The 21,413-nt window shown below is 41.4% G+C and overlaps 1 protein-coding gene across 2 annotated transcripts in view; it reads left to right on the top strand.

The window, feature by feature from the left end:
• The window catches only part of CHID1 (chitinase domain containing 1), a 266,132-nt gene extending 257,961 nt beyond the window's left edge, over positions 1–8,171 (top strand). For both annotated transcript variants that reach the window (XM_075836955.1, XM_075836956.1), the window contains exon 13: positions 7,347–8,171. In XM_075836955.1, the coding sequence (XP_075693070.1) occupies positions 7,347–7,445 (99 nt within the window). In that variant the 3' untranslated portion in view covers positions 7,446–8,171. The remainder of the gene's footprint in view (positions 1–7,346) is intronic.
• The last annotated feature ends 13,242 nt before the right edge of the window (positions 8,172–21,413 follow it).

Here is a 21,413-nt window from a genome sequence, read left to right as displayed (position 1 = left end):
GGAAAAATGCTGTTTATAGGGTACCTGATGGATTTTTTTCATATGGCAGAACTGCATCTAAAAAGAAAAAACCCTGCACAGAAGTATGACCTAAAACGGGGCTACGTAAACCTCCATAGGATAACATTAGCACCGTATTATGGGCACGCACCACATGGCACAATATAGTCATGTACAGAATAAGGCCTAATCTACATGACATCATAGTGAGGCCGTAGACACACATTGGGGCAGATTTACTAAGTTATCTAAGATTTAAACAGCATAAACTTAGACGAGGCAGTCTGAAAATGGCGCACGCCGTGATAGACCCTTTTCTCCTTCTTATACTAATTCTTGGTTGGGTTGGATGAGGTCTTTTTGGGCGCACTTCAAAGCCATGCCCCTTCCTGATAAGCTACGCCCCCGTTTTATTAGAATTGTCTAGCGAGACACGAACATCTGTCCTTAAATTACTTTGAAATGCACATTTCTCAACACATTATAGACCAGGGGTACTCAACTGCTTTTAATGAGAGTCCATTTACCTTGGTCTGCCTTCAGGTGAAGGTCCAAGCTAAACATCAACAGTAAGATAGTGCCACACATCCCATGTAGGTAGTGCCACACGCCACCTGTAGATAGTGCCACACATACCACTGTAGATAATTTCACACACCCCTACCATACACCCCTCTTGTAGATAGTGCCACCCCCCCCCACCCCCCATTGTAGATAGTGCCAAACAAATAAAAAAACAAACTTGTACTCACCTAGTCCCTTTCCCATGATGAACGAAGCTGCATCACTTCCTCAGCCATGTTAGACCTGCAACCTAGGAGGTGCAGAGACGGGACCCTTGCATAGGCTGGCGCAATGCACTGATGTCATCGTTTCGGCCTGCGCAAGGATCCTGTAGCATTGTCTTATGGGCTGCAGGCCTAACATCACCTGTAGCCTAGTGAATGACGGAGCAAGAAACATATTGTTTCCTGCTCCGCTGTAGTATTCAATTGTATCTGCGTCCTGAAGAACCAGGACGCAGATACAATTGAATGTGGCAGTCGTCTGGGGATCTGCCCAGCAATGCCAGTGGTCTGGACGACTGGCGCCTGCGGTCCGTCACTGGAGGACCCCTGTTCTATCTGCCCCACTTTACTCTATTTCAGCCTTGAACTATATCCCAACATGATGTAAAAGTTAGACATATACTTTAAGTTTGCATATTCTTGCATACACACTGGGGCAGTTCCTACATTATATATTGAATCACTGGGGTAGGACTGGAGTTTTAAAAAATAACTTTGCCATCTAAGTTTACTTGTGAACAAATTAATGTCCTTGACCCAGTTAAATACGTTATATGAAGTGGTGGGAATGAAAGATAGACCCCTGTTGAGTATGAGTGTTTCTATATCCGACAAGGGTCTATCCGATAGGTTGATAACCATCATTCTTGCATTATTTATCTTGGGTTGTGCGGGTTGTTCCGCAGCTCATATAGTGCCCTCTGATTTGTTCACAAGGAAACTTAGATGGCATAAACTATTCAAAACCAAAGACAGGAAGGAATGCCAGGAATTGGGACAGGCAGAACATCCGCATGCAAGTAACCTGGCCACCCCATTGTTCGCAAATGAGAAGGCAAGGGGCGAAGGCCCATTTACTTCATGCAGACCAAAGAGCTATAAAACACCACCACCTAGAGAGGTCTCTACAATAGACGTGTTCCAAAATCTGGTCATTAAGGACTTAATGGAAATTGATATTTCAAAAAACCTTAAAATCTAACAAGAAGAGAACACTTAGCGCTGATGTCGCTCGAGAAAGACAAGAAAATCAGCATAAAAGCCTCTGATAAAGGGGAAAATACAGTGGTGCTCAATAGAAATGATTATATAGATATGTGTGAAAGAATTTTGAATGACAAAGACAGTTATGAAATTCTGAAAGAGGACCCTATGGAGCAATACAAAGAGGAACTCCTTAAAATCCTGAACTGTGCAAACACAGATAATCTTATAGATTTAAATTAATATAGATTCATGGCAATTGAGAAACCCCAAACTCCTACCTTTTATGCTCTTCCAAAAATACACAAGGGGATTACCCTTCTTAAGGGCCGTCCAATAGTGTCAGGAATAGGGGGATTAATGCAAAACGTGGGGGTTTATCTAGACAAAATACTTAGAAATTTTGTAGAGGCATTACCCTCATACACAAGAGATAAAATTAATCTACTATCTAAAATTGAGGACCTCATGGTGGACCACAACACCATCTTAGCCAGCATAGATGTAGAGGCACTATATTCATCTATTCCACACGAGATGGGCTTAAAGGCAGTTGATTACTTCCTTAGCACAAGAGGTACTCAACTACGCCATCATAGTGCCTTCATCTCAGAGCCATTACAGTTCATACTAACAAGAAACCACTTTCTTTTTAATGGTCATATCTATCACCAGCTCAGGGGCACTGCCATGGGTAATTCCTGTGTGCCCACATAAGCTAACTTGCTCCTGGGCTGGTGGGAAGAGACCATGGTATTCTCGGACGAACTAAAACAATTTAATCGTCCATTTCTAATGTGGGCACGCTACACATTCCTATGGGGGGGGGGGGACCTGAGAAAGATTTGGAGCAATATGTAAACCTGTTGAATGAACACTGCATTGGTCTGAGATTTACGTTTGAGTCTAATTTAAAAACCCTACCCTTTTTAGACATGATCACTAAAAATAGTAAAGGAGGCCTAGAGTCCACCATATATAGGAAGCCAACATCTACAAACAGCCTACTTAAGTGGGAGAACTACCATCCGAACCCATTGAAAAGAGGTATATCCAAGGAGCAATACCTTTAGGTTGAAAAAGGAATTGCTCCAATATAGGTTAATTTAGAGAAGAAGCAAGGTAATTAAAAAATTGTTTTCTTGAAAGAGGCTACCCATTAAAAACCCTTACGGAAGCATACAAACATGCACTAAAACAAAGTCGGGAAGAAATCCTTGTTCCTCGGAAAAAATAACTCACCAAACAGCCCATAAGACTGTAATAATCACGCTGTAGAAAAAGATAAAAACAAAGCACACATCGTGCATGAATCTGTGTTATAAGAGGGAAAAAATAGATGGTCAATTGTACTGACCTGATGATGTTATGCTAGGAGCATAACATCCAAAGGTGCGTGTCCAAGTAACCACTTCCATAAGACAGTTGCAGCCCAATATCCGATACGGACATTTTGAAACAAACTCCGCTGTGTAAATCCAGGAGATAAAAGGATAAAAAGGACGGAATATCCAAGGGCGCAGCCGTTTTGAAAATTACTTTTATTTGTACATGAAACAACAGCAATACATGTGTTTCGAAGCCGTACCAGCCCCTTCATCAGATCTAGTACAAGTGATTAGTCCATTGATAGTCTCTTTGGTTATGTAGCCAGTTTTTGAGGTCGGTAGTCGAAATGACTACCGGTTTAGGTTATAGGTCAAATGTTTACTTGTATAGGCAAGGTACGGCAAAGAATTTAAAAAAAGTATACACTTAAAACACGCCATTATTGCAGTAATATATAAGACCATTAAAAAAAATGTTGAGAAGATACAAATTGGAGATAATTAGAACAAGAGATACAAATATAAATATAAAATATGATATAAAATTATTCATAATTTATATATAGATAGGTATATGTATACATAAATATACACAAGTGATGTGTTTAAAAAATATGTATACATATATTTTTCTAAACACATCACTTGTGTATATATATATATATATATATATATATATATATATATACATATATATAAATTCTGAATAATTTTATATCATATTTTATATTTATATTTGTATCTCTTGTTCTAATTATCTCCAATTTGTAGTATCTTCTCAACATCTTTTTTAATGGTCTTCTATATTACTGCAAAAATGGCGTGTTTTAAGTGTATAATTTTTTTAAATTCTTTGCCGTACCCTGCCTATACAAGTAAACATTTGACCTATAACCTAAACCGGTAGTCATTTCGACTACCGACCTCAAGAACCGGCTATATAACCACAGAGACTATCAATGGACTAATCACTTGTACTAGACCTGACGAAGGGGCCGGTACGGCTTCGAAACACATGTATTGCTGTTGTTTTATGTACAAATAAAAGTAATTTTCAACACGGCTGCGCCCTTGGATATTCCGTCCTTTTTACCCTTTTATCTCCATAATACTAATAGGCACATTTGATGGGGCCAATCAGACGATCAAGGGTATACTAAGAAAAGACTGGGGTATCCTCCAAATGGACGCGGACCTTAAGAAAGCTATTTCACCATGGGCACAGGTCACATATAGAAGTGGGAGAAGTATTGGGGATAGAGTTACACAAAGCCACCTAAAAAGACCCCAAAGACCAAAGACAAGGCTGCTGGCAAATTAATAAATAAGTCAATAGTTGCTATAAATACGGACATTGTAAAGCATGCCCGCTGGTACAGAATGTAGAACAGTTTGTAGGTTCACATACAGGAGAGATTTATGAAATTAAAGACTTCATAAACTGTAGCTCAAAAAATGTGATCTACAAGATTACATGTGGCTGCCCCCTAAATTATATAGGGAAAAAAACTAGGGAATGGAGAAAAAGGGTCCTTGAACATATAGGAGATATTGAGAATGATTGGGATAAACCTGTGGCTAGACATGCACATTTACACCATAAGGGGGATGCAAGATGTCTAAAATTTACGGCCATCGAATTGATTCACCCAACCGAAGGGGGAGGTGATATAGATAAGAAGGTTTTGCAAAGAGAATCCAGATGGATTTTTAAACTTGACTCAATAATGCCCAATGGACTAAATGAGCAACTTAATTATACATGTTTTCTATAATCCCCATCAAAGGTTGGGATACGAGATATATTATCTGCATGTAAATATAATCTTTCTTCAAAGTCGGAAATAATATTGAAAATTGAATGCATGTCCAATGGAGTAAATGAGCAACCTAATTATACATGTTTTCCACAATCCCCATTAAAGGTTGGGATCTACATGTAAATATCATCTTTCTTAAAAGCCTGAAATAATATTGAAAATATAATACTTGAGAATGTAGACCACCCTAATACATAAATATTGGGTAGTGACCTGCTTGAAATATACGATTAGCAATCTAGAGCATACTAGAACACTTGTCCAATACCAATTCCATCCTATTATGGTAACTAGAATATCAATGTAATAGGTGTAGTCTATCCAAACATTATGATGGTTCTTTATGGCCATGGACAGCGGTCTTATTAGGACCACTCTGTATTAGACAGAAAAACCCTCTCCTACTAGCTGCACAGTTGCAGGCCGTTGTGCACCTGTGCGCGGCTGGTGGGCGGCCCTGACTGGGTGGCGCATGAGCCTGTTAGAAGGAACTGGGCATCATCTTCATATTGTCGGTGTGTCAGTTTCTTCCTTTGATACACACCTCCCAGTACGTCACGGGATGTGTGTATGGAATGGGAGGGAATACTAAGTTAAAAAGCCCAGATAGGCGATGACGTCAGATGCCGACACAGGCGTTCATACCAGCATGGGAGAAACATGCTGTCAAAACTCTGCCACTGCAGAAATTCTGAATATTAATATGTGCTGCTCCAGCACACTGTGTTAAGCCTGACTTCTTGCTAGGCTACTTTGGCCAAATCTCCCATGATGAATTCTGGCTGTAATGAAACGCGTCGGGAGAAGGAAAATATTGCTTTCGAAATCGGATAAAGAGGTTTCCCTGTCCCCTTACTGGAATGTGGAATTGACCCCGCTGTACTAAAGAACAGGTAGGGGGGTTAAAAGCTGTATATACCAAACCATGGGTGACATAGGAAATGGCTTTCCGTTTATATAAATCGATATTGTTTTTTCTTTGGAGCATTCACATACCTTGTGTACCAATTCAACGGTTTGATCTACAATAACCTCTACTGTTTGCATATTTGACCAACACGGTAAAGACTGAACAGTTTCATTTATTGTTCCTGCAACAGGGAGAAAAAGTATTTTTTCATGTATTTATGTCTATACAATTTTTTAAATTCTACTAGAAAAATATATTTTTTTAGAACTCCCGCCCTACCCAATGATTTATTTGTTAAATTAAAGAGACTCTGTCACCACATTATAAGTGCCCTGTCTCCTACATAAGGAGATGGGCGCTGTAATGTAGATGACAGCAGTGCTTTTTATTTAGAAATCCGATCTATTTTTACCACTTTATGAGTGATTTTTTGCTTTATGCTAATTTGTTTCTTAATGCCCAAGTGGGCGTGTTTTTACGTTAGACCAAGTGGGCGTTGTACAGAGGAGTGTATGACGCTGACCAATCAGCGTCATGCACTTCTCTCCATTCATTTACAAAGCACATAGCGATATAGCTATATCGCTATGTGCATCCACATACACAAAGACTAACGTTACTGCAGTGTCCTGACAATGAATATACATTACCTTCAGCCAGGACGTGATGTGTATTCAGAATCCTGACACTTCTGAATCTTTTCTGTGAGATTTCCAGCAAGGCAAACGTAATCTCGTTTTAAATGACAGTTTACAGCGTAATGTCGCGAAATTACATTTGCCTTGCTGTAAATCACAGAAAAGATTCAGAAGTGGTCAGGATTCTGAATACACATCCCGTCCTAGCTGGAGGTAATGTATATCCATTATCAGGACACTGCAGTATCGTTAGTCTTTGTGTATGTGGCTGCACATAGCGATATATCTATATCGCTATCTGCTGTGTAAATGAATGGAGAGAAGTGCATGACGCTGATTGGTCACTGATTGGTCAGCGTCATACACTCCTCTGTACAATGCCCACTTGGTCTAAAGTAAAAACACGCCCACTTGGGCATTAAGAAAGTAATTAGCATAAATCTAAAATCGCTCCTAACGTGGTAAAAATAGATTGTTTCTCGAAATAAAAACCACTGCTGTCACCTACATTACAGCGCCGATCACATTATGTAGGAGATAGGCCACTTATAATTTGGTGACAGAGCCTCTTTAAGTGGAGTAAATTACACTACAAGATACCTTTGGTGAAAGGTGTTGTAATTCACCATCTATAGTACATTATTGAAGTTGTTCCTTGTTCTATGATTAAGCTTCATCTTCCATCCAGGATTCATTGACCGCAATTTAGAATCACTCTACGTGGTTCACAAAAATTGTTGTATTGGCGGCTAGATAGTATATATTATATCCAATTGTTTTATTTATTTTGTATTCATAAATCTTGTCCTGAAAAGATAGAGTATGATAATAAATAGCCTTTCAAACCTCTAATTCTACCTTCTGCTTTAATCCGTCAGTCAATACAGGTGCGACTAGACCTTGCACAGGAGCTGGGAACGGGGATATCTATCTGGGAGCTGGGACAAGGCTTGGACTATTTCTATGACCTTTTATGATTTCAAAAGCATTGGATAACAAGCTTGTGATTCTACTAGGAACTGACGTGTTTATTAATAGAAACACAGACGACACAGAAGCTGGAAGTTCATACTTGTGCTATATTATAATACTTTGGGTCTGTTGCCCGAGTGCCCTACATAAGCTCCAAATTCTTTATTTCTTCACCGTTCTTTTAACTGACTGCTCTTTCCTCTAAGTTTGGTGCAAATACAAATAGTTAAAACCTTAAAAAAAATAAAACTGAAATGAAGACGAAATGCCGTTTTAGTTGACTTCATGTCCAGTCCTGTAATGTTATAAAACAGACTGCAGTAATATGTAGACAAGGGATCTTGCTATGAATGCTGAACTTCAGGCTTTAATCAAAGGTCCCTGGTAGTCGATTATGTATTAAACTCCAGCACAACTCTGAATACAGACTGGACTGGTAAATTGATGCTCCGAGCCACTCAACATCTGTTATTCCAGAATGACTGTCCTGTACTTACTCTCACGTCTGCCTTATTCTCACCTTGGCCTCATTTGCTTACAAACGTTTATGGATGCACAATGCGATAATAACCAGTCTAAAGAAAGGAAACCGTTAATTGAGAAATGCTGCAACGTTCGGTCAAAGTTTTTTAATAAAGACATAAGGAAATTGTGCTGATCTGTATTAGGAACGTACTTGTTTTTAATCTGCCACATAATTTGCACAATTAAAATGAAAGGGAGTAAATTTGTTTATGTTTTACATGTCTTGTGTTTCGTCATTAAGCGTAAAACACAGAAAACTGCTCATCTGGGCTGCAGGTTGTTATTGAGAAAAAAACGAAATATATAATATACATATGTGTGTGTGTGTATATATATGTATGTATATATTTGTATCTATATATATATATATATATATATATATATATATGTGTGTGTGTATATGTGTATGTATATGTATATATATATATATATATATGTGTGTGTTTCCAAACGAATACGCAGCACAACACAGGTTCCAATTTCACTGAATTTGAACCTGTGTTGTGCTGCCTATTCGTTTGGAAATACATATGTGGGACTGGAGTCTAAGGTCCTAAGGCTTGTGCACACACAACTATGCATACTTTGTGTTTATATGTGCTGCTCTTGTTTTTTTCTACTCTATGTCTGTATGTGTATGTATGTATGTATGTATGTATATATGTGTATGTATGTGTATATAGATATATATATATATATATATATATATATATATATGACAGACCATGTGGAGAGGTTGTGGATGGGGTCTATATTTCCCCAAGATTTCTGTCTTTTGCTATCTGAAAACAACCAGGGACTAAAAATTCATTACAGAATGTGGTTCTCACTCTACAATAGGTTTTATCTAAAACCTGGAAAAGGTCCTGGTTGTTGGAGTGGGGAGAGATGGATGGGTCCCCACTCCATCCACACAGTCCTGGTCTTAAGCTGTCTAGCTATTAATCAGGGGTCAGGTGTGATAGCCCAATAAAAAGGCTGCAGTTCAGTCACACTCTCTCTCAGCCTTGGGAGAGGAGCTGGTGAGAGCAAACCGACTGCATTCATAACAGGTTGTATGGTCTGCATGGTTTATTGTGCCAGGCATTAGGCCTGCACTGTGTTAGTTAGGATACCTGACTGTATAGTTAGTGCCGGACAGGCATAGAGTTTTCTTTTTGATTTTCTTTTTTTATTCATGTACATAAATGTATATTCATGTAAATAAAACTGGCTGAGGCCAGTAGTACCACATCTTTGCTATGCGGACTGAAATTTACTTGCGTGGTTGATACAGAGTGCCCATCTACCCCAGGAGACGACTGTCCCGCTACCTAATCCCCCTACAATATATATATATATATATATATATATATGTATGTGTGTGTATATATATATATATATAACCGTTCAAAAGTTTGGGGTCACCCAGACAATTTTGTGTTTTCCATGAAAACTCACACTTATATTTATCAAATGAGTTGCAAAATGACTAGAAAATATAGTCAAGACATTGACAAGGTTAGAAATAATGATTTTTATTTGAAATAATAATTTTCTCCTTCAAAATTTGCTTTCGTCAAAGAATGCTCCATTTGCAGCAATTACAGCATTGCAGACCTTTGGCATTCTAGCTGTTAATTTGCTGAGGTAATCGGGAGAAATTTCACCCCATGCTTCCAGAAGGCCCTCCCACAAGTTGGATTGGCTTGATGGGCACTTCTTGCGTACCATATGGTCAAGCTGCTTCCACAACAGCTCTATGGGGTTGAGATCTGGTTACTGCGCTGGCCACTCTATTACAGATAGAATACCAGCTGCCTGCTTCTTCCCTAAATAGTTCTTGCATAATTTGGAGGTGTGCTTTGGGTCATTGTCCTGTTGTAGGATGAAATTGGCTCCAATCAAGCGCTGTCCACTGGGTATGGCATTGCAAGATGGAGTGATAGCCTTCCTTATTCAAAATCCCTTTTACCTTGTACAAATCTCCCACTTTACCAGCACCAAAGCAACCCCAGACCATCACATTACCTCCACCATGCTTGACAGATGGTGTCAGGTACTCTTCCAGCATCTTTTCAGTTGTTCCGCGTCTCACAAATGTTCTTCTGTGTGATCCAAACACCTCAAACTTCGATTCGTCCGTCCATAACACTTTTTTGCAATCTTCCTTTTATTAGCCAGTCTCAGATATGGCTTTTTCTTTGCCACTCTGCCCTGAAGGCCAGGATCCCGGAGTCGCCTCTTCACTGTAGACGTTGACACTGGCGTTTTGCGGCTACTATTTAATGAAGCTGCCAGTTGAGGACCTGTGAGGCGTCTATTTCTCAAACTAGAGATTCTAATGTACTTGTCTTGTTGCTCAGTTGTGCAGCGGGGCCTCCCACTTCTCTTTCTACTCTGGTTAGAGCCTGTGTGTGCTGTCCTCTGAAGGGAGTAGTACACACCGTTGTAGGAAATCTTCAGTTTCTTGGCAATTTTTCGCATGGAATAGCCTTCATTTCTAAGAACAACACCACAGAAGAAATGCCTCCCGATCTGACCCCCTTAGACTTTTATCTTTGGGGTCATCTGAAGGCAATTGTCTATGCTGTGAAGATACGAGATGTGCAGCAACTGAAACTACGGATACTGGAAGCCTGTGCTAGCATTTCTTCTGTGGTATTGCTATCAGTGTGTGAAGAGTGGGAGAAGAGGGTTGCATTGACAATCCAACACAATGGGCAGCACTTTGAACACATTTTATAAGTGGTCAGAAACTTGTAAATAACTCATGATAGAATAAAGTAACGTTAAAACCAAGCACACCATTGTTTTTCTTATGAAATTCTCGATAAGTTTGATGTGTCACATGACCCTCTTCCCATTGAAAAACTAAAGTTGGATACAAAATGGCCGACTTCTAATGGCCACCATGGTCAACACCCAGCTTGAAAAGTTTCCCTCCTCCCATATACTAATGTGCCACAAACAGGAAGTTAATATCACCAACCATTCCCATTTTATTTAGGTGTATCCATATAAATGGCCCACCCTGTATAGAAATGGGATGCCCCCAGAGCTAATTTTTAAGTGTTATATCAAAGTGTCTAAATACTTACAGTAGATATAAAAAGTCTACACACCCCTGTTAAAATACCAGGTTTCAATACAAGATGAATCATATCAGAACTTTTTCCACCTTTAATGTGACCCATAATCTGTAAAATCCCATTGAAAAACAAACTGAAATTATTTAGAGAGGGAAAATAACAAAACTACAATAATGTGGTTGCGTAAGTGTGAACACCCTCTTATAATTGGGTATGTGGTTGTGTTCAGAATTAGCCAATCAAATTTAAACTCTTGGTAAATAGTATTCAGTACACAGCGGCCATTATTTAAAGTGATTCTGAGTAACCTCATATAAAGCTCAGCTGTTCTATTAGGATTTTGCCGACATTTTCTTTGTTACATGTGACAGCAAAAGCCATGGTCCAAAAAGAGCTTACAACACATCAAAGCGATCTGATTGTTAAAAGGCATCAGTCTGGAGAAGGGTACCAAAGAATTTCCAAGGCATTAGATATACCAAGGAACACAGTGAAGACGGTCATCAAGAAGTGGATTACATTTGGAACAACAGTGACATTACCGAGAACTGAACGTCCCTCAAAACTTGATGAAAAGACAAGACGAAAATTTGTCCGGGAGGCTACCAAGAGGCCTACAGCAACATTAAAGAATCTGCAGGACTTTCTGGCAGGTACTGGTTGTGTAGTGCATGTGAGAACAATCTCCCGTATTCTTCGCATGTCTGGGCAGTGGGATAGGGTGGCAAGACGGAAGCCTTTTCTAACAAAGAAAAACATCCATGCCCGGCTATGTTTTGCAAAGACCTACATCAAGTCTGACAAAAGCATGTGGGAAAACGTGTTATGGTCTGATGAGACCAAAGTTGAACTTTTTGGCCATAATTCCAAAAGGTATGTTTGGCGCAAAGCCAACACTGCACATCACCAAAATAACACCATACCCACAGTGAAGCATGGTGGAGGCAGCATTATACTTTGGGGCTGTTTTTCTGCAGCTGGGGCTTTAGTCAAGGTGGAGGAAATTATGAACAGTTCCAAATATCAGGCAATATTGGCACAAAACCTGCAGGCCTCTGCTAAAAAGCTGAAGATGAAGAGGAATTTCACCTTTCAACACGACAACGACCCAAAGCATACCTCCAAATTAACAAAAGAATGGCTTCACCAGAAGAAGATCAAAGTTTTGGAATGTCCCAGCCAGAGCCCAGACCAGAATCCCATTAAAAATCTGTGGGGTTTTCCTGAAGAGGGCTCTACACAGATTTGGAGCGCTTTTGCAAGGAAGAGTGGGCAACAATTGCCAAGTCAAGATGTGCCATGCTGATAGACTTCTACCCAAAAAGACTGAATGCTTTGTTCTTTATTTGTATTTTTCCACCCTAAAAGATTTCAGTTTGTTTTTTAATACAATTGTACAGATTATAGGTCACATTAAAGGTGGAAAAAGTTCTGAAATGACTCATCTTGGACTGATTTTGTAACATGACTCAACCTGGCATTTTAACAGGGGTGTGTAGAGTTTTTATATCCATTGTATGTCCATGTAACATTTGATTTTTATTTTTTTTATAAATTTGCAAAAACTTCTAAAATTCTGTTTTCACTTTGTCATTATAGGGTATTAAGTGCAGTATGATGGGGAAAAACATGTTTTTTTTATTTTATCACAAAGCCTCAACATAACAAAATGTTGAAAAAGTAAAAAGATCTTTCCGAATGCAGTGTATACATATATATCGTGTGTGTGTGTGTGTGTGTGTGTGTGTGTGTGAACATCTTGAACTTTTTTTGTCCTATTTCTCAAGCCATTCCAGAACAATTTTTGCAGTGTAGCAGGACGCATTATCCTGCTAAGAGAGGCAACTGCCATTAGGGTATACCGCGGCCTTTAAAGGGATCCTGTCATCAACATCTTACCTGTTAAACTCACCTGACCCCTCAATGGCCGCAGCTGTCCAGAGTGCGTTCCTGTTCTCTTCTTTCCTGAAGTCCTCCTCTGTCTGTAAATATCGTCGTTTAAACTTTTCCCGCCTTTTATGGTAATTATTTTTCCCTCTGGGATGCAGCTTCTTAACCACGCCCACTGCCACCACCTGTCCGGCCCTGACTGGCTAAGGAGCTGTCAATCAAAAAGGAGGTGGAGTCCACTCTGAGACGCTGGAGGAATGAAAATCTGACTCTTTTCAGATGAAGATTTGACTCTTTTCTGCTCATTTGCATATGGTGTGGGACCACTGAAAAACGGAATACTAAAGGTACAGAGCTTACTTAGAACATATTTATAGCTTAGATGACAATGATTTTTCACCCACTTTCACCAGGTATTGCTGGCTTTATAGCTAAAATGCTGGTGACAGGTTCCCTTTAAGGGATGTACTTGGTCTGCAACAATGTTTAGGTCGGTTCTACGTCTCAAGGTAAAATCCACATAAATGACAGGACCCAAGGTTTCCCAGCAGAAAATTGCCCTGAGCACCTCACTGCCTCTGCTTGCTTGCCTTCTTCCCACAGTTCATCCTGGTGCCATCTCTTCCCCATGCATCCGATCGTCCACATAATGTAAAAGAAAACGTGATTCATCAAACCAGGTAACCTTCTTACATTGCTTTCTATCATAACCAGTATTAACTTTTTCAGCAATTTGTGCTACCGTACTCTTCTGTGTGATCGGACCAGACAGGCTAGCCTTCGCTTCCGATGCACAAACTATCACGGATTTAGGCCTCATGCACACGACTGTATTTTTTCCCACCCGTAAATACTGGCGTAAATACGGGTCCGGTGTCACACGTATTCCACCCGTTTTGCACCAGTATTTACGAACCCGTGCTCGTAAATATGGGTCCGGTGTCACACGTATTCCACCCGTATTTACGAGCACGTTTTTGGCGGCAAAATAGCACTGCACTAATCGGCAGCCCCTTCTCTCTATCAGTGCAGGATAGAGAGAAGGGACAGCCTTTTCTGTAATAAAAGTTAAAGAAATTCATACTTACCCGGCCGTTGTCTTGGTGACGCGTCCCTCTCTTCACATCCAGCCCGACATCCCTGGATGACGCGGCAGTCCATGTGACCGCTGCAGCCTGTGATTGACCTGTGATTGGCTGCAGCGATCACATGGCCTGAAACGTCATCCAGGACGTCGGGCCGGATGTCGAGAGGGACGCGTCACCAAGGCAACGGGCGGGAGACCGGACTGGAGGAAGCAGGAAGTTGCCGGTAAGTATGAACGTCTTTTATTTTTCTTTTTTACAGGTTTATACTGATCGGTAGTCACTGTCCAGGGTGCTGAAAGAGTTACTGCCGATCAGTTAACTCTTTCAGCTCCCTGGACAGTGACTATTTACTGACGTCGCTTAGCAACGCTGCCGTAATGACGGGTGCACACATGTAGCCACCCGTCATTACGAGAGCTCCATAGACTTCTATGGACTGTCCGTGCCGTTATTACGGCCAGAAATAGGACATGTTCTATCTTTTTTAACGGAACGGGCACCTTCCCGTGAGAAAACGGGAAGGCACCCGTCGCCAATAGAAGTCTATGAGCCCGTTATTACGGGTCGTGATTACGACCCGTAATAACGGGAGTTTTTACGGTCGTGTGCATGAGGCCTTACCGTTTGTCCTTTCTTGCACCACTTTTGGTAGGTATTCACCACTTTGAACACACCACCAGACCTGCCATTTTGGCAGTAATCGTCTAGCTATCACAATTTAGATCACAGCTATGGTGATATCAATTCTGTATATTAAAACTTGGAAGTTCAGCTGTTTAGCCGTAATATAGATTCTAATAATGTGAAACGGGCCTGATACTGAGTTGGTCAGAACTGATTATTTCTAGTACCATAGACTTAGGCCTCATGCACACGACCGTATTTTTTACCATCCGTAAAAACGGCCGTTTATACGGCTCCATGGTCACACGTATTCCACCCGTATTGCACCCGTTTTTACGGATCCGTGTCCGTAAATACGGTACCGTGTGCACCCGTATTCCATCCGTATTTACGGATCCGTAAAAAAAAGTGAGTGCCATGTTTTTCTCTTGAACTCTGAAAACAAATGTGGGCTGTGTTAGGGGCGTAACTAGGAAAGACTGGGCCCCATAGCAAACTTTTGACTGGGGCCCCCCCCTCCACTGGGTGTCACACAACCCCACCCCCCCCCTTGTAGATAGTGGGTTTATTACAGCCCCCCCCTGTAGATAACGCCATACAACCCTCCCTGTAGATAACGCCATACAGTCCCCCTTTGTAGATAACGCCATACAGTCCCCTCTGTAGATATCTACAAAGGGGTCTGTATGGCGTTCTCTACAAAGGGGTCTGTATGGCGTTCTCTACAAAGGGGGCTGTATGGCGTTATCTACAGGGGGGGCTGTATGGCGCTATCTACAGGGGGGCTGTAAGGCGCTATCTACAAAGGGGGCTGTATGGCGCTATCTACAGGGGGGGCTGTTTGGCGCTATCTACAGGGGGCTGTATGGCGTCACCTACAGGGGGGGCCTGTATGGCGTTCCCTACAGGGGGGTCTGTAGGGAACGCCATACAGCCCCCCCCCCCCTTTAGGGAATGCCATACAGCCCCCCCCTGTAGGGAACGCCATACAACACCCCCCCTGTAGGGACTGCCATACAGCCCCCCCCCCTTTAGGGAATGCCATACAGCCCCCCCCTGTAGGGAACGCCATACAACCCCCCCCCCCTGTAGGGACTGCCATACAGCCCCCCCCCTGTAGGGACTGCCATACAGCCCCCCCCCTGTAGGGAATGCCATACAGCCCCACCCTCTGTAGGGAACGCCATACAGACCCCCCCCCTGTAGGGAACGCCTTACAGCCCCTGTCCCCAACCCCCCCAAAAGATGCGACCTACAGTGTAGACAAAAGACATGTATCCCCTATCCTGTGGATAGGGGATACATGTGTGATCGCTGGCAGCGATCAGGAGAACGGGGGACTGAAAGTCCCCCCAAGTTCTCCATGACTCTCACCTCTGACTTCCACAGCTCAATAAAAATGAAAGGCGCGCTGGTCACGCATGCGCACAAGCGCGACCGGCGCTCCATTCATTTCTACGGGGTTGCCGACACAGACCTCGGAAGTCAGAGGTGAGAGTCATGGAGAACATGGGGGGACTTTCAGTCCCCCGTTCTACTTATCGCTGCCAGCGATCACACATGTATCCCCTATCCACAGGATAGGGGATACATGTCTTTTGTTTATGGCAGAGCGGGGAGATACCTCCCCGCTCCTCCATAGTTTTCATTGTAGTCCCGGCGGTAGTTACGCCACTGGGCTGTGGCCTGCAGACCGGGTAGTCCCCTGACCTCGCCTCACCTCGCAACGCTCCCGTAATCACGGGTGAACACACGCAGCCACCCATGATTACGGGAGCCCCATAGACTTCTATGGGATGCCCGTGCCGTTATTACGGCATGAAATAGGGCATGTTCTATCTTTTTTAACGGCACGGGTACCTTCCCGTGAGAAAACGGGAAGGTACCCGTGGCTAACAGAAGCCTATGAGCCCGTTATTGCGGGTCGTAATAACGACCCGCAATAACGGGTGTTTTTACGGTCGTGTGCATGAGGCCTAACTGATTATCTTATTGATCGTAAAACTGGCTGAATTGTGAATAAATATATTTTCAGTGATGGAGGGTGTGGGTAATTTTTAGTTTCGGAAATTGGTGGACACCAACAATGTGGTCTTCTCAAATGTCAGAATATCAATTCTGAGTGGATGTCCCCTATACTATAAACCATTCAGTGTAAAAATGCTTCAGCCTGTTCTCTGAACTTTATATATAAAGTTAATCACAGAAATGTGTGTAAATATTAGGCACAAATAGTCCACCTGTCTATTATAAGTTGGATCTCACCCGGTTTCCTGCATATGTCTTGGCTATAGGGTATTCCTGCCTCTTGATTCAGTTGAGTTGTCAGGACCTAGTTCCGTCAATCATTCCTTCTGATTGTGAAATGGTCCCAAGTTGGTCAGTAGGATGAAGTTTTAGAATGGAACGGAGCGCTGTGGAGCCCCCCTACACCTCCAAAGGTTATGGGAGCCTTTCTCATAGTGCCATTAAACAACTGAAGCTTATTTCATAAGTACTAATGCTGGCTATAACCATACAGGGTAGATTTCAATTCCAGCATAAGACTTGGTTGTATAGGCATACATACGTCGACAAATACTGTCCTACAATCAGAGATTAGGGATCAAATTCCAGTACCAACTAAATTTGGCTTAACACTGTATTCAGTAGATCTACTTTTCCCTCCGAGGATTTTTGGGAATGTTTCCCTTTTCCTTTGTACTAATATAAATTTCCTATTTTTGATGAAAAAAGAGGCACAGTAGAGTGGATCTCCTGGACACAGTGTGAGGGCGGTCTACCAAAGTTGGACTACAACATATCTTCTTTTATTTCAGCCATGCGTTATTTATTTAAAAACCTCAGAACCACTACAATCTTTGCTTGTGCCTAACCAAGATAGCAGAAAAATGTCTCAGTAGTCACTGAATGGTAACACAATGTAAAAAGGCTCAAACATTCCCTGCACGTAGCGTAATTTGTACAGGCGGGCCCTGTTTGGATTGATGGTCCACTCGGATCGTAATTCTCACTGCCAGTGTCCTTGCTGTTTTTTCTCCTCTGCTGCTGAGCAATCATTTTCTACCGCACTAATGCCTAAGGAGTTTAACCTGTGAAATGCCATCATGGTTTTACAATAGCAATCATATGGTACAGTACAGAAGTAAATTATTACGATCCTTTGTGTAGCACCAGTAGTTATAGAGAACGGTGCAGCCAAGGATGTAAGCATGATATAGGAGACACACTAACAGATGAGCTTACAATCTAATGTCTGAATAACATTTATAGTTTCAGGGAGTTCCAGGGATGATGAAGGGAATGATCATAGAGATGTAAGTGACTGTCAAACAATTGTGTTACCTGTCAAGGAGATATGAAATATGGGTCATATTGATCGGATTCTGGCAGTTAGGATCTCCTTTAGGGTCTGGCAATGTATCATGTAACTGTATTTTCATTTCATTGATTACATTTATGTATGTAGAATGCAAATAATGTGTTTTTTTTATTTTTTATGTCTTAACTATTTATTTTTAAAGAGAAACCGTCTGCTTTTCACACATGTCTGTTTAAGTAAATACTTAATCTCCATAATTGTTATATTATGAGGAATACATTTTCTTAAAACTCTGCGTTATACAGTTCCTCTGTCATTCCTCCTAGAAATGTATGAATAAATTGATAACTGGGTGTTACTAGTTGGGGGTGTGTCCCTACACAGACGGACATTGTCCAATCATTGTTGTTCGTGCCAGACTGTGTATGTACAAGCCCCTTTGACAAACAGTGGTGAATGTATTCATACATTTTCAGGAGGAATAATAGAGGAAGAGCACAGTTCTAAGATCAGAATCTCAAGCATTATTAATTCATGAGGACTACAATAATTTACTAAAACAAACCTATCAGGGCAGCATAGAAGTCCTCTTTAAAAACTGCCCTGGGAACAGCCATATTGGAGGCACACCTCCTTTCTGCATGATCTGTTTAGACAGTGCAGCAAAGTGTGTGCTTTATGGCAGCTGTAATGAATGATGTCCTTACACTAATACAATCTGCTGTACAGTAGAGATGACATCCATCATTAAATCACTTGCCCTCTAATGATAAGATGACTCTGCTGACTCTACCCCAGTTTACACAGCAAGGCTGAAAAGTGAGCTTCAGATAAGGGTATGTGCACATGACCTCTTTTCAGACGTAATGGAGGCGTTTTACGCCTCGAATTACGCCTGAAAAGACGGCTCCAATACGTCGGCAAACATCTGCCCATTGGTTGCAATGGGTCTTACGATGTTCTGTGCAGACGAGCTGTCATTTTACGCGTCACTGTCAAAATACGGCGCATAAAATGACGGCTCGTCAAAAGAAGTGCAGGACACTTCTTGGGACGTTTTTGGAGCCGTTTTTCTCATAGACTCTATTGAAAACAGCTCCAAAAGCAGCGAAAAACGCGAGTTACTCAAAAAACGTCTGAAAATCAGGAGCTGTTTTCCCTTGAAAACAGCTCCATATTTTCTGAAGTATTTTGTTAATCGTGTGAACATATCCTAAGGGTATGTTCACACGGCAACGCCAATTACGTCTAAAATTACGGAGCTGTTTTCAGGCGAAAGCAGCTCCTGAATTTCAGACGTTTTGACAAGTGCACGTGTTGTTCGCGGCGTCTTTTACGGACGTAATTGGAGCTGGTTTTCATTGGAGTCAATGAAAAACGGCTCCAATTATGTCCCAAGAAGTGACATGCACTTCTTTGAGGCGGGCGTCTTTTTACGCTCCGTCTTTTGACAGCGGCGCGTAAAAAAAAAAGGTTTGAAGCTGTTTTTTCGGCTGTAATTCGAGGTGTAAAATGCCTGAATTACGTCCGTAAATAGGGCTAACTGTGAATTCTAACAGTGTGTGTGAGTGTGTGAGTGTGTGTGTGTGTGTGTGTGTGTGTGTGTGTGTGTGTGTGTGTGTGTGTGTGTGTGTGTGTTAGCTAGTGTGAAAACTGTTGCTAGATTTTTTTATATGGAAAGTCAAATAAAAAAATTATTTTATATATGGTTTCAAATGTTACATTCCCTTTAATGGAGAGCTGAGCACTTTTTTTTTTTTTTACAACCTGGATAAGTTAGGAACATTGAATTGCATACAGTGGGGAAAATGTATCAACAGGCTTACTCATAAAAAAAAATGTCACAAATTTTGGCTCACGCCTACTTTGCCCAAAATTTTGCAACTTTTTTCACTTTTATGCTACTCTTGCCACTTTAACAAAAAGTGGGCAGAGCCTAGCGGAAAGGGCGAGGACATCTGACTGCCAGAAATTGGCGGAAATTATATGGTGGAAATCAGTGCTAGTTGGTTTACACTTTGTGGCGTATGGATAGCCCACGATGCAACAAATTTATTACGAGGCATTTGCCTGTTAATAAATTTATTGCACCTTACCGCAGTGGGCTTCTGTCTAAGATTGGCATATGAAACGCTAGTCTTCGTAATATCTGCTCCACTGTCTAAATCTGTGCATCCTATGAAATTCAGCGTCACACGTTGGGCAGAATGTTTTAAGACTGGCATTTCATACATCTTAATTTACAGTGCACTGGAGTAAATTAGGCGCATCTCTGACCGTCTGCACACCAGAAATTCAAATTTACGCCAGCAATATACTGGCGTAGATTTGTGCTATAATTTCCATCAATTTCTGGTGTAACTTGTAGTTCATTTGTTAGACCGTGGGTATCTCCACCCCTTCCACTAAGCTCCACCCACTGGTAGAGTGAGCGGCATAAATGCTGCAAAACTCAAAAAAAAATTGTGCAAATGGTGACTTTTCAGCCATTTTCTACTTTTCTATACCAGAAAATTGGCGTAACACATATTGCATGGCAAAAGTGTCTATCTAGCCTAGGCGTTTTAGGCTCTTGGTACATCATGATAAAGTATTTTGATAGTATAATATGTTTTACATCCAAAATGCTCTGATGAACTAAAGAGGTCATCCCAACTTAGACATTTATGGCATATCCACAGGATATGCCACAAATGTCTGAAAGATGCGGGTCCCACCTCTGAGACCCACACCTATATCGAGAACGGGTGGTCATCTGACCCCAGCTTCACCTGGTTCTGGCTGCAGATACTAGATGGGGACTAGTGGAGTCCATCCTATTCTATGGGAGTTATGGAAACAGCCGAGAAGCACTGTGGATTTGCCATAAATGCATACTAGACTTTCAATTCTCTGGAACTGTAGAAAGACTTTATAGTTACAGGTCATCATTTTATAACATAATAGTATTGAGTTTTTACAGGAAGCATTAATGTGGATATTTCTCCTACTTTCTTGGAAAACATAGCCATGCGTCTCTTTCTTTGTTTATCTTTGGAACAGATTTAAGACACAGTTTGTACTCTACTTCACTCATTGTCAAACATCTCCATGTCTTTAAAGACCTCCTTCATCTCAGCTTGCCTCCAACTGTGTTGTTCTAAACTCGAAGTTTCAGTTCACAGATGTATCAAGTCACAGGCTATATCAAACATTTTCTTAATATGTTCTTTAATGGTATGACTGCAAGATTTCTGTCATATATTCTCCCAAAGACTCACTGCAGACTCAGAAAAGTGACTGTTACCTACCCAAAAATGACCATCTAGGTTGGATTTTCCCAGTAAATCATGTGAACACTGCCTGAATCAAATAGCCATTCAAACACAACGGGAGGATACCATTATGACATTGTGGCTGAAGTGGAGACCATTGTGTCTGTCACGGGGAGCATTGTGGCTGGCAGGGGAGGAT

The sequence above is a fragment of the Rhinoderma darwinii genome, chromosome 9 (genome assembly GCF_050947455.1).
Source record: "Rhinoderma darwinii isolate aRhiDar2 chromosome 9, aRhiDar2.hap1, whole genome shotgun sequence".
NCBI lineage: Eukaryota > Metazoa > Chordata > Amphibia > Anura > Rhinodermatidae > Rhinoderma > Rhinoderma darwinii.
This window is presented reverse-complemented; position numbering and strand designations above follow the sequence as displayed.